The 13,365-nt window shown below is 31.0% G+C and overlaps 3 protein-coding genes across 3 annotated transcripts; all 3 read left to right on the forward strand.

Moving 5' to 3' along the window:
- The first annotated feature begins 75 nt into the window (after positions 1–75).
- On the forward strand, positions 76–8,401 carry LOC123006401. Its single transcript, XM_044400855.1, has 17 exons — positions 76–246; positions 631–873; positions 920–1,171; positions 1,225–1,781; positions 4,003–4,431; positions 4,478–4,519; positions 4,586–4,769; positions 4,816–4,971; positions 6,362–6,559; positions 6,604–6,855; positions 6,902–7,004; positions 7,052–7,194; positions 7,247–7,448; positions 7,496–7,766; positions 7,814–7,873; positions 7,921–8,104; positions 8,152–8,401. Exons 1-17 carry the CDS (start codon positions 137–139, stop codon positions 8,375–8,377), a joined length of 3,612 nt encoding a protein of 1,203 aa, XP_044256790.1. The 5' UTR covers positions 76–136; the 3' UTR covers positions 8,378–8,401.
- Positions 1,785–2,275, forward strand: LOC123006218 (pickpocket protein 28-like). The gene is made up of 2 exons (XM_044400530.1): positions 1,785–1,980; positions 2,030–2,275. Exons 1-2 carry the CDS (start codon positions 1,943–1,945, stop codon positions 2,253–2,255), a joined length of 264 nt encoding a protein of 87 aa, XP_044256465.1. The 5' UTR covers positions 1,785–1,942; the 3' UTR covers positions 2,256–2,275.
- Positions 3,598–5,086, forward strand: LOC123007326 (pickpocket protein 28-like). The gene is made up of 5 exons (XM_044402602.1): positions 3,598–3,909; positions 3,959–4,431; positions 4,478–4,537; positions 4,586–4,769; positions 4,816–5,086. Exons 1-5 carry the CDS (start codon positions 3,677–3,679, stop codon positions 5,042–5,044), a joined length of 1,179 nt encoding a protein of 392 aa, XP_044258537.1. The 5' UTR covers positions 3,598–3,676; the 3' UTR covers positions 5,045–5,086.
- Positions 8,402–13,365: the final 4,964 nt, after the last annotated feature.

Raw genomic sequence — 13,365 nt, forward strand, 5'->3', positions numbered from 1 at the left:
AAATAAAGATAAAACACACTTTTAATTAAAAAGTTCACCCCTGCATTAATTAATTAGTACGCAATGAGCTAATTTATGTAATGTGTTAGTGTTAGTATGTGTTAAAAGTCTCTCAACTGCACTATACAAAAAAAACATGAAAAATAATTTTGGAAAAAATATTTTAACCTACTTTAGGGAGTATTGTGACTGCACCAGCGTTCATGGTTTTCGATATTTGGGTGAAAAAAGGACACTTTTTGAAAAGTAACTACTTGTACATTTATTACAAAATTTGGTTCTTTTGCAATTTTTCTACAAAATTTGAAATGAAGTTTAAACCAAACAATTTTTTTATTTTAAAATTAATACAGGGTGATTATTATAAAACTACAAATGCAACCCAAAATATATTATGTATCGACAAAATACTACATTAAAAAATCAAATCTTAATTAATTATGCTTTTGGACAAATTTTGAACAACTGACAATAATGTCCAAATCTGCATGAAAAGTTATAAAAAAGTTATCTACTTGTATTTTTATATAAATCACCCTGATAATTTGTTTTTTTTTACAAATCACTTTGTGTTCAATAAAAAATGCAAAATTCTATTTATATATCCTGTAATTATATTTTTTTTTTCAGAATTTGGTGGTTTTTAATTTTCAGCATTTGTCTCAGCACTTGCATATTTTCAATTTTCATGGTTTACAAAAAATGGGAGCAAAGTCCAGTGATTGTCAGTTTTGCCAATCGAGGAACACCAATATATAAAATACCATTTCCTGCTGTCACTATCTGTCCTGAAACCAAATCAAATCGTGAGATTTTCAATTATACAAAAACTTTAAATAAAAAAATCCAGGGCGGAAATTTAACCGAAACTGAGTATGTTTTTCAATGAAATAAATTTAAATTGAGAAATTTGCTCCAGGAATTTATATTTTGAGTACATGTTATTGATTTGTACTCAGTTTTATCCAGCTTCTGGCTCGAATGAATCGACTTATGGCGAGGAATTCTTTGACACGATTAGTAAAATTCACCCGAAATTCAACATGAGGGGGTGTAAAAATCAGGGAAAATCTTACAACTGCACCAACGTTTTTAAACCTATTTTCACGGAAGAAGGGATTTGTTTCACTTTTAATATGTTGGATAGGAGCGAAATTTTCCGTGAAAATGTGTACTATTTTCCAAAATTTTCATTTACTAATTTTTATTCAAATTAATTTTTAGAATACACTACAGAAACTTTCATCAATTCAACAAGTCCAGGTCTTGGAGTGTTGAATCTGGTTATAGTCACGATGCCGGCTTGTGGACTTACCCCCAACGGGCCTTACTAGCCGGTGCCAAAAACGGCTTCACAATCCAACTCCTCACGTCCAAATCCGATTTGGACTTCTTGTGTAGAATGGGTCCTCAAGGCTTCAAAGTCCTAATCCACTCCCCTGCAAGTTTTCCCACCCCTTCCCAGGAGTACTTTCGAGTCCCTTTAGACCAAACAATAATCGCAGAAGTCCAACCAACAATGATCAACACTTCGGACTCAGTCAGGGCTTACAGTAAAGATCGCAGACGTTGCTACTTCCAAACTGAACGCTATTTGCAATATTTCAAAATTTACAATAAAGTCAATTGCGAAATTGAGTGTTTGGCAAATTTCACATTGGATATGTGTGGTTGTGTGAATTTTTTCATGCCGAGGGACAACTCAACGAATGTTTGTGGTGCGACGAATTTATCCTGCATGAATGAGGCTGAAAGTAATTCGTTTATTAAATTGTCTGCTTGTTTTTAAACAAAAGTAACAGAGATTTTGCAAATAAAAAATTTGAGAGGTAAGATAGAAAGGAAAAAGAAGAGAAAATCGTTCGATGATTGTGACTGTTTGCCTCTGTGTTCCGATTTGAATTATAACGTAGAAACGTCGCAAAGTGATTGGGATTGGAAAATGGTTTTTACTGCACTTGGAATTGAACTTTCGGATGAGTAAATTTGGCCCATTTTGGTGAAATTTTGACTATTTTTTTTATTTCAGCAAATATGTTTCGTCCCTCACTATTTATTTCAAGTCGAATGATTTTATAACTTCAGTCAGGAATGAGTTGTATGGTCCTATCGATTTTGTCGCGAATTTTGGGGGGCTTTTGGGGTTGTTTACAGGGTTTTCGATTTTGTCACTTATGGAAATTATTTATTTTTTGTCTGTGAGGATTTTATGTAATAAGGTTTTGTATAGAAAATGGGCAGGCAAAGATTCTTAAAATAAAGCACATAAACACTCTGTTTTTTATTTCATTAAAACCCCAATATTAACATTTCTTTTTCTCAATAATTATTTTTATTTTATTAAACTTTATTAAATTGATTCACATTTAATTAACAAAAAACTAAAACTAAAATATTATGTAAAGAGAAAAAACATAAAAAATTATGTTTGGTGCAATAATGTCTAAAATTTTGAGTTGAAAATAAAAATTTTCTTGGTTAAATAACAACTTTCAACTTTAAAATATCTAGAAAGTTTTTTTTATTTTGAATTTTTCACCAAATTGATTTTTTTGGCTAGATGTATGGTCCAAAAATCGCAGATTGAAAGAAGAAAATTTGTATCTCGAGATCTACTAAACCGATTTTAGTAAAATTTTTATCAGTTATCACATTATTTAATATTATCTAGAATGTGGTTTAGAATTTGTTTAATTAGATTATGCATTCATTTTTTTATTAATTTTTAAAATTAAACGTTTTGGTAAAAAGGCATTTTTTTTTCAAGCAGCGTCATTTCTACAAAAATTCTTCGATAATATCTTTTTTTAGAATTCTTCTTTTATTTTATTACATATGACGCCTGACAGACAAAAATCTCACCATCCACTTATATATCCGTTATTGTTTTAAATTTGTTCATGAAACTAAAATGTAAATAAATACAAAGACAAACGTAAAGTTGCAAATTATGAATAAAAATTTTCTCTTCACATTGAAAAAAAAATAAGAAAATCTTGAAATAGGAGAGTTGGAAATAAAAATTTGTGAATCCAAAACAAATGAAATTTCTGAATATTTAAAAAAATCATTAAAAAAGTAAATTTGGGGCGAGCCTAATTTTAATTAGACAAATAATAATCCCCTGTCGACTATAACGTCATACATGCAAGGCATCTCCCTAAACACTAGTCTAACATTGTCATAAATTTTTCATATCGTTACCACAAACACCATGAAGCGCACTTTTTTCACAAATGTTCGACTCTACTTTCACGAATATTGCAATCGGACAAGCGTCCACGGCTTTCAATATTTTGGAGAAAAAAAGAGGACAATTTTCGAAAGGCAAGTGAATATATTTTTGAATTTTTTTAAATAAATTTTTAGAGTATGGTGGTTTATCATGTTTTCTGCATGCCTAGCGGCATGCACAGTTTCAATTTACGCCGTTTACAAAAAATGGGAACGAAGTCCTGTGATTGTGAATTTTGCAAATCGAGGAACACCGATTTACGAAATTCCTTTTCCTGCAGTCACAATTTGTCCTGAATCAAAATCAGATCAAAATGTGTTTAACTATACCAAAATATTACACAAATTGGAAGATAATATTACTCTAACATCCGAGGAGTAAGTAATTAATTATAATTAATTTAATTTAAGCGGCAATTTCAGGCAGACTCAGTTCGATTACATGTCTCTAATTTGTGACCATAATTCGAAATTAAATTATTCGGAAAATAACACATTTTCAGACGACTTTTTTACAGTCATTGATAAAATTAAACCAAAATTTCAAATTCAGGACTGTGTTTACATGAAATTTGATACAGAATGTAACGAATCTTTTGTTCCAATTGTGACGGAAGACGGTATATGTTACACTTTTAATATGCTTCACAGAGACATCATTTTTCGTGATAACGTGTAACTTGGAGTAGATTTAAAAAAATAATTAATTTTCATAATTTTTTAGCCAATTTTTTGATAATTATCACGTACCTCCATTTAACACAACAGACTGGCATTTAGAAAATGGCTATATACCAAACGCTGGACTCTCCCCATACCCCCTTCGGGCCTATTTATCTGGGGTTTTGTGGGGCCTAAGTTTCAAAATTGTCACCCCTAAACAAGACCTCGACTACGCCTGTAAAAATTCCCTCCAAGGCTACAAAGTCCTTCTCCACACCCCCATGACCATCCCTCGTCCCAACCAAAAATATTTCAGGATTCCCCTTGACCAAAGTGTCGTAGGGGCTGTGCAACCCGTCATGATTACAACCTCTGAAACCATCAAAGCCTACAACCCCCAAAGACGCAAGTGCTATTTCGCTGCTGAAAGAAAACTGCAATTTTTTCAGGACTATTCAGCGTCCAATTGCAAACTCGAGTGTTTGGCGAATTGGACGTCTGACCTTTGCGATTGCGTTAATTTTTTCATGCCGAGTAATTTTGTGTAATTATGTTTTCAGGACTGAAGTAATTGTTTCAGGGGATAATGAAACTGAAATTTGTGGTATCGGCAGTTTGGAGTGTATGTCAATGGCGGAATGTATTTTATTACAATTTTCTTGGTCGACAAATAAAATTGATTTTTCAGCACTTATGCATATGGTAGATTTGTCGATAAAAATTGAAAAACCGAGTGATAAGGGTGTGAAAAATTTTGATTGTGATTGTTTGCCAATTTGTTCGGATTTGACTTATGAAGTTGAAACGTCTCAAACGAATTGGGAGTGGGATAAATGGTTGAAAGCTCATAGAAATTTGCCTCGGATTAACAAGTATGAAATTTTGACTTAGTTTTTGTATAAATTTTTTGTGTTTCAGTTCACATTTTTCGGCTCTAACTTTGTTTTTCAAGTCCGATAATTTTATTACATCGGAAAGAAACGAATTGTATGGACCGACAGATTTTTTGGCCAATTTCGGAGGACTTTTGGGGCTGTTTACAGGATTTTCCGTTTTGTCTTTAATGGAAATCTTGTACTTTTTGTCGGTTAGGATTTTTTGTAACATTAGGTTGCATGGACAATGGTTTGGTTCAGGAAGTGATTAAAAATAGTTTTATTATTTCTGTAACTTTTGCTTGTTAAGCAGTCAGTAAAGATATATTAAGTAAAACTATTCTTTCATTTACTACTTTTAAAAGATTCTTCTGCATTTATGCAATTAAAAATTTTAATCCAATTATTGCAAGAAATATAATAATTTGCTTTTTAATTTCACATTTTGCGATAAATAAATTAACAATGTGAGATTTGACCCAATTTTTTAAATAATGAATGATAACATGCAAATAATGAATTTCTAAATTCACACCTAACTCATTATTTTGACCTAATTTTTATTTAATTACTACTAACTTTTATTACTGTTTATTACGAAAGAATGAAACATACAAAAGCTAATACACTTTGCGTTCTACATACAGGGTGACCAAAAAGTATAAATTCAACCTCTTTAAATAAGAATTGTTGAAATATAAAGTGCTATAGAAAATCAATTCGTTTTTTAAGGATAAAATTTTCATTATGTTGTTCTACTAAGAGGATTAATTTTACATAATATCTGTCGAAAAAAATTAACAGTAGGTTCTCATTAAAAGAGATTAATAAATACTGAAAACTGAAAAACAATAAAAAAAACAAAAAACATTTTAAAAAAACGACATACATTCGTGAATATTAAGCGTTCATGCTGTCAAAAATACTTGAATTTCAAAAATTAGAAACAAATTTTATTGGAACACAAGAATCGTAAAAATTAATTTCAACAACCAAAAATAAAATCTTCCAATTATCGCTCAATGAAAATAGTATATTATGTTATTAGGAGTAAAAGTAATACTTTATGTGGCGAAGCTGAACGTTTATTTTGCCAAACGTAGCGAGGCAAATAATTTAACTAATCTACATAGACTCACTTTTACTCAAAATAACATATGCTATTTTATCTGCAAACGAATTTGTAAGTGTTTATTGATTTAACTAGTAAATGACTGGTGCAGTTAGTAGGGCAAAATTTCAAATACAGTGTTGCTCCCCAGAAATTTATGAAGCAGCGAAAGAGACCAAAAAGAAACAACATTGCTAAATGTCAAGGTAAAAGTAAAATTTCTAAAGCAAAAAACAATATTTTTACTCCATGCCTGAAAGTTAAAACTTTTACTTGTGCTATTTAGTCGTAAAAGGGCCACTTTTGTGACGTTTGCAAATAACAATATTTTTCAAGGTAAATAAACGTAAAATTTGTCAGAAATTCATATCTATGCTTTGGAGTTTGCAATTTTGCAATAATTGATTTTGAAATTTAATTACTTTTCAATTCCCTTTGCAGTGAATTCCCTGATTCATCTCAATTCTATTAAATATAGCTATCACACACACGCGAAAATAAATGTCCTTGTAAATCCACTCGGACTGCACAATGTTGCAATGATTCGCCCAGAAATGACCGTAGAGAAGGAACAAAATCAGCAAAGTCACATTTTTAAATATTTTAAAGAATACAACGATGTCACGGGCATACATGGCCTCAGATACATCACTGAAAGAAGATCAACATTTGAAAAGTGAGTAAATCAAAATTTATTTAAAAAATTACATTATTTTTTAGAATATTTTGGACTAATATTGTGTTAGTGTCATTAGCGTGTTGCTTGTATATGATTTATGAAATTTTGCAAAAATATCAAACGAGTCCCGTCGTTGTGAATTTTTCAACGATAGATACCCCTGTTTATGAATTTCCATTTCCTTCGGTCACGATTTGCCCAGAGTCGAAATACTCATCGAAAAAATTCAACTTCACTCAAATTTATTTCCAAGTGACGGAAAACAACAAAACTATTAATTACGACAAGACCGAGTAGGGATTTTTCAGTCAAAATTTTTTATCAAAATACAAATTTCAGGCTCCTTTACTTCAACTACGTTAATTTGTTGTGCGACAAAAATTTTATTATAAATAATGGCGAAAACTTACTAGACGACGGTTTTTATCAACATATCCAAAAGGTTTGCTTATTTTATAAATATCTGAAACATTTTTAAGTTTTAATTAGTTGGCTCCTGAAATCGAAATGGACTGTGAATTTATGGGAGTCACATACGATTGTAAAAATATTTTTACCCCGGTTATAACCGATCAAGGGATTTGCTATTCTTTCAATATTTTAGATCGTGAACGCATTTTCACAAATCACGTGTAAGTATAATAGTTATTTTTGGTTAAGATTTTTTGATTTGTGCAATTTCAGGGTCCAACATGACGATTTCTATCAAGTTTTAAACGATTCGAAAAATTTTAATACAGATTCTGGCTACGATCCTGAATCTGGCATAAACACTTATCCCCGAAGAGCACTAATGTCAGGTGCTCTCAACTCACTTGATGTTTATTTAAAGACTAACAGCAACGATACCGACTATATTTGCAGTGCTTTCATGCAAGGATTTCGAGTAAAATAATAAAATAAAATAATTTAAAAAATTCAATTTTTTTTCAGATTTTGATCCATAATCCGTGGGATGTTCCTCGCCTAACGCAGAATTATTTTCGCGTCCCCATTGATAAAATTGTAACAGCAGCAATTAATCCGGAATTAATTTTAACTTCAGAAGCTGTTCAAAAATTTTCGCCTGAAACTCGACAATGTTATTTGAGCAATGAAAGGTCATTGCGACATTTCAAAGTTTATACACAATCAAACTGTCTTTTGGAATGCTTGACAAACTATACACTGCAAAAGTGCGGTTGTGTTAATTATTTTATGCCAAGTAATTTGGACGAATTGAAGTAATTAATTATTTAATTGCATTTTTAGGAGATAATTTGACACGTATTTGCGGCAGCGGAAACGTTGATTGCATGGAGGAGGCCGAAAGTGCGTCGAAAGTTTAATTAAAGTAAATTTAATTAATTCATTTTCAGACGAATTGAAAGTCAAAAATTTTGGGGATCGAATATCGGAAAAAACGTTGTGTGATTGCAAACCCCCTTGTACGTCCCTGATGTACGGAGTCGAAACGTCTCACAGTGATTTTTATTGGAGGGAATATTTCAAAATTCGGAAAAGGCACAACTTGAAAATTGACTGGGAGGACGCAAAAGACGAGTAATTTTCTCTTTTTTTAATGACACGTAGAGTTTTCAAATTTTTAGGGATCACTGGTCGATTGTGTCAATTTTCTTCAAAGCTGAACAATTTAAGACTTTGGAAAGGAATGAACTGTATGGAGTTTGCGATTTGATAGCGAATCTTGGGGGGCTGCTGGGATTATTTACCGGATTTTCGTTGATTACATTAGTGGAGATAATTTATTTTTTGACTTTGCGAATTTGGTGTAACTATAAATTGTTTGGGCATTGGTCGGGAGGCCAAAATTAATAAAAAACGAATTTTTACATATCATTTTTATTTTTTATTGCAGTTCATTAGGAAAATAGGTTTATTTTTTATATACCATTACCAAATGCATATTTTTTAAATCTACACAATGTTTAGGTTGTTGCGATGGTATTTTAATAAACAAACAAATAAATTTATAAATAATAAATTTGGACATATCTCAATAAAATGAGCAACAATAAGTCAATGATAATCGACGATTTAGTCTCCAATTTTCTTTTAGATTTAATTTCGATAAAGTGTCTCCCATTTTGACGCTTTTAGTCGTATCCATTGTTGCCCATTGGTGTCAATTATTTTTAAATTATGCTTTCTTGTCTTATGTTTTCAACACTTGTGCTTAATCATGGTCGAAACAACGTCAAGAAAACTGTTATTGTCTTTAATTTTGAGTTGGAAGATTTATTTAGTAAATTCTGCAATAATAATCGACCGAGAAAATCCGAATTTAAAAACATGCGTGACAAAAATTGTCGAAGAAAATTTCAACTTTTCAAGTACTGTTATACTAACAGATAACAAGTTTGACACCGACATTCACAATTTTTCTGGAATATTGCGCATCGATGGTACGAATCTGGAAACTTTAAAACAAATAAACGAAAAAGTCAATCATTTTATTATAAGTTTTGGTAACACGGATCAGTTAAATGAAACTTTCTTTGTGTTAAAACAGTCGTATTGTTTCAATTCAAGAGCTGAGTATTTGGTGATTGCTGAGAGTTACGAAGATATTCAAGTAATAACAGAAACGTTATGGTTTTACCGTTTGTACAAATCTGTAATTGTTTTGGGTCACAACGTTACAGAAATTTTCGAAATTGATTTAAAAAATTCAAAATGTGGAAATGTTATCAGACCAGTTAGTCGAGGTTATTGCCACGAAGCAAGCTCAAGTTCTAAATTATTTATTCCTGATTTGAAAAATAATTTTCACAATTGCCCTTTGAAGATAATTTTTTCTGCAGTAGAACCTTGGATAATTAATAATTCTTCCGGAATTTTCATCGATGTGGTAAATCTCTTTGCACAAAAAGCCGGATTTGAGTTGATTTTCATGCCGCAAGATTCGGTTTATGGTGAAGAACTTCGGGAAAGTTACACATATAATACGGTACAAGAAGACTTTGAGCGAGGATACGCTGATATTTTTCTCGGATTGGGGAACAATTTACCTTATGCTATTTTTGAAACGACTGGGACAATTTACGACGATAATGTATACTGGGCGGTTCCAAAATCACAAAGAATGCCATTTTGGAAAGCTATGATAAGATATTTTCCATTTTCTTTCTGGATGTGTATCCACTTGACATTTTTTCTAATGTGTGTAATATTCAACATTATTGCGTGCAAACATCGGGACGACAGTCGTTTCAGAGATGGAACTCGAAACGTGCTATATATTTTTTCAATTTCTCTTAATGTTTCTATTCCAAAATTACCAAAAAATGCCAGTTTGCGAGTTCTTGTTTTGATTTATTGCTGGATAGCACTGTTAATTATTACCATTCTTCAAGGAAGTCTGTATGATATTTTTAAAAATCCATTATACGAAAACGACATTACCGATTTAGATAAACTTCTAGAGTCAGACTTGCCAATGAAATTTATGGATGGACTAGCAATTATATTTATACATAATGGTGCAAAAAATCGCCGCGTTTTTGATCGATACACTGGCATGAATATGCTGTTTGTAGAAAGTTTAGATTTGTTGATTTCAGAAAAAAACTTTGCAACCATAGTTGATACCGGAGTTTTGATCATGCGTCCAAATATCCGAGAAAGTGTTAATATTTTTGATATCATTTATTTCCAAACTGTGTTTTACATGAAAAAACATCACGAGCTTTTTAATGTCTTTAATACTGCGCTGAAACGAATTGTGGAGAGTGGTTTCGTTAATAAGTTTGTGTCTGATATGCGTTGGAAGTGTTTTCTGAAACAAAAAACTGATAATGAACATGGTACACTAAAGTTTTCTTTGAAACACTTTCAAGGTGCTTTTATGGTTTTGGCAAGTGGTTGGATGGCTGCCACTCTTATTTTTGTAATTGAGTTTACATATTTTGGCATAGCTGAAAAAATAAAAAAAAGAATTTCAGGACAATGAAAAAAATTGTTCAGAAAGGAAACGTTGGTAGATAAATATTTTTTCTACAAATCTCAGTAAAAAGTGACCTTGATGTGTGATTCAGAAACGTTAGAGTTTTAATTTCATTTTAGTTTTCACTGAATATTAATAACATAATAACACTAGTTTATGCCATGTTTGCCCATAAAATTTTGGATTTGGATCTGACCTCTAAAGTTTTCCATTCCAATTACTATTAAACCACTAAAAAAATTGACAACTGAAACTACATACATGTGAGCAAACATGAGCAAACACATTTTTACACAAAAATACAAAGAAAATTATTATTGTTTTGTATTGTTTTTTTTCTTCTATTGTACAACTCTCTTATACTTAAAAGATCATCAATGGTCGCCCAACATAGGTACATATTTTCAACCAGATTTTTTTTTTTTTGTATTTGATATTTTTTAGTTGTGTGTAATTAAGTAGTGTACACTAGTGATGTAATTATAGAGTGTATAATTAATTAGAGATCTATGTAGTTTTTTATTATTTGCCGAATTATGCAAAATTATTGGAATTTTAGTTGTAAAGTTGTGCTTAGTGTAAGTATTTGTTTATTAAAAATTAAAATATGAATAAAAGTTACTTTTGTGTAGTATTATTTCTCAGCTTTTTTTAAAAGATGTAGATGACGATTGTAAATTCCCACACATTCTTAAATTTGTATTGTTTTCGTGTTTTTCATTTTAACAATAGTACAAAAAAAACAAATGTGATAAGTACAGTACTCCAAAAAATTAAAAGAACAAAAATCTTTCCTAAATTTTTTGGTGATTTTTGAAAGGCTGTATCTCATCAAAAAATAGTCGTATTTAGATTTAAAAAAAACATTTTGAAGCTTTAAGTTAGTTTAGTTTTGAGACCTTTTGGCAAAATTTTTCTTTGTGCTACGGCTAGCACGCAATCCTAAGTAATAGCGCGAGAAAAAAAATTCTAAATTTGTTTGTTTTTGTTTTTAGTCAAGTCAATGCATAGGCCGGATAGCATGTTTATTCACCTTTAATATGCTTTTTTCATATTCTTTTTACGTCAATTAGTTGCTGAGATATCTGACTTTAAATGAAAATTGTCTTTGATCATTGATATCTCAGCAACCAATGACCACACAGAGAATATAAGGGTATTGTCAAAAAGCTGGAATACCTACTGTAAAAACTTGTCTTACAAAATCTTTTTATGATTTAAAAAAAAAAAAATTTCAATCAATGTTAAAAGTGAAAAAAAAATTTTCAAAAAATCAAAAAAGGATCTTGTAAGAAAGTATTCCAGGATTGTGTTAGCACAAAAAAATTTGCCAAAAGGTCTCAAAACTAGAAACTTAAAGCTTCAAAATGTTTTTTTTAAATATAGATACGACCATTTTTGAATGAGATGCAGCCTTTCAAAAATCACCAAAAAATTTAGGAAAAATTACTGTTCCTTTAATTTTTTGGAGTAGTGTATTTTAGAACTTGGGACGGATGTAGTAATAGAAATAAAACAAATATAAGAACTGTCAAAGGCTTTTATTTCTGTTCTCCACCATTGGTAAAGTTGCTACTAAGTATTTAAAAAGCTGTGTAACTTCGTTTAAAAAATACACACTTTAATTTAGTGTTTTTTTACTACTTACTACAACTAATTCTACAAAAATGTCAATTATAAAGAACTTGAGTAATCTTATTAGGCGATTTTTGGATTCCCATTTTTAAGTTTTTTCATTATAACGTAATAAATCGATTCAAATACAAAAACAACAGCCGCGGCTATCCACCCACATATCAGGATCATAAAAGCGCCTTGAAAATGCTCCAAAGAAAGTTGTAGAGAATCATGTTCGTAATCAGTTTTATGTTTTAGAAAACATTTCCAGCGCATGTCCGAGACAAACTTGCTAACAAAACCACTCTCTACGATCTGCTTAAGCGCATTATCAAAAACATCAAAAAGCTCGTGATATTTCTTCATGTAAAACACAGTCTGGAAATAAGCGATATCAAAAATATTAACACTTTCTCGGATATTTGGACGCATTATCAAAACTCCGGTATCAACTATGGTTGCAAAGTTTTTTTCTGAAATCAACAAATCTAAACTTTCCACAAGTTTTATGTTCATGCCAGTGTATCGATCAAAAACGCGGCGATTTTGTGCACCATTATGTATAAATAAAATTGCTAGTCCATCTGTGAATTTCATTGGTAAGTCTGATTCTAAAAGTTTATCTAAATCGGTAATGTCGTTTTCGTATAATGGATTTTTAAAAATGTCATATAGGCTTCCTTGGAGTATGGTACAAATTAACAGTGCTGTCCAGGAATAAATTAAAACAAGAACTCGCAAAGTGGCAGTTTTTGGTAATTGTGGGATGGAAATATTAAGAGCAATTGAAAAAATATAAAGCACGTTTCGAGTCCCATCTTTGAAACGACTTTCTTTTCGGAATTCTCTGGCAATAATGCTGAATACCAAGCAGATAATAATTAATGACAAAAAAATAGTTAGCCAGAATGAAGATGGGAAATATTCTATCATTGCTTTCCAGAATGGTATTCTTTGTGCTTTTGGAACCACCCAGTATAAATTATCGTCATAAATAGTTCCAGTCGTTTCAAAAATAACATAAGGTAAATTGTTCCCCAATCCGAGAAAAATATCAGCATATCCTTGCTCAAAGTCTTCTTGTACTGTAGTAAATGAATAACTTTCCTGAAGTTCTTCACTATATGCAGAATCTTCCGGCATGAAAATCAACTCAAATCCGGCTTTTTGTGCAAAGAGATTTACCACATCAACGAAAATTCCGGAAGAATTATTAATTACCCATGGTTCAATTGCAGAA

The sequence above is a fragment of the Tribolium madens genome, unplaced genomic scaffold, assembly GCF_015345945.1.
Source record: "Tribolium madens isolate multiple individuals breed KSU strain unplaced genomic scaffold, Tmad_KSU_1.1 Scaffold_11;HRSCAF=98;Tcas5.2_LG3b, whole genome shotgun sequence".
NCBI lineage: Eukaryota > Metazoa > Arthropoda > Insecta > Coleoptera > Tenebrionidae > Tribolium > Tribolium madens.

Coding starts and splice junctions, on each gene's coding strand:
- LOC123006401 (XM_044400855.1), top strand. CDS start 137: ATGAAAAATAATTTTGGAAAAAATATTTTAACCTACTTTAGGGAGTAT. Junction 1,782..4,002: donor GTTTATTAAATTGTCTGCTT/GTTTTTAAACAA, acceptor TTAACACAACAG/ACTGGCATTTAGAAAATGGC. Junction 4,520..4,585: donor TGGTATCGGCAGTTTGGAGT/GTATGTCAATGG, acceptor TTGATTTTTCAG/CACTTATGCATATGGTAGAT.
- LOC123007326 (XM_044402602.1), top strand. CDS start 3,677: ATGTCTCTAATTTGTGACCATAATTCGAAATTAAATTATTCGGAAAAT. Junction 4,432..4,477: donor CGTTAATTTTTTCATGCCGA/GTAATTTTGTGT, acceptor TAATTGTTTCAG/GGGATAATGAAACTGAAATT. Junction 4,538..4,585: donor GTGTATGTCAATGGCGGAAT/GTATTTTATTAC, acceptor TTGATTTTTCAG/CACTTATGCATATGGTAGAT.
- LOC123006218 (XM_044400530.1), top strand. CDS start 1,943: ATGGTTTTTACTGCACTTGGAATTGAACTTTCGGATGA. Junction 1,981..2,029: donor GGAATTGAACTTTCGGATGA/GTAAATTTGGCC, acceptor TTTTTATTTCAG/CAAATATGTTTCGTCCCTCA.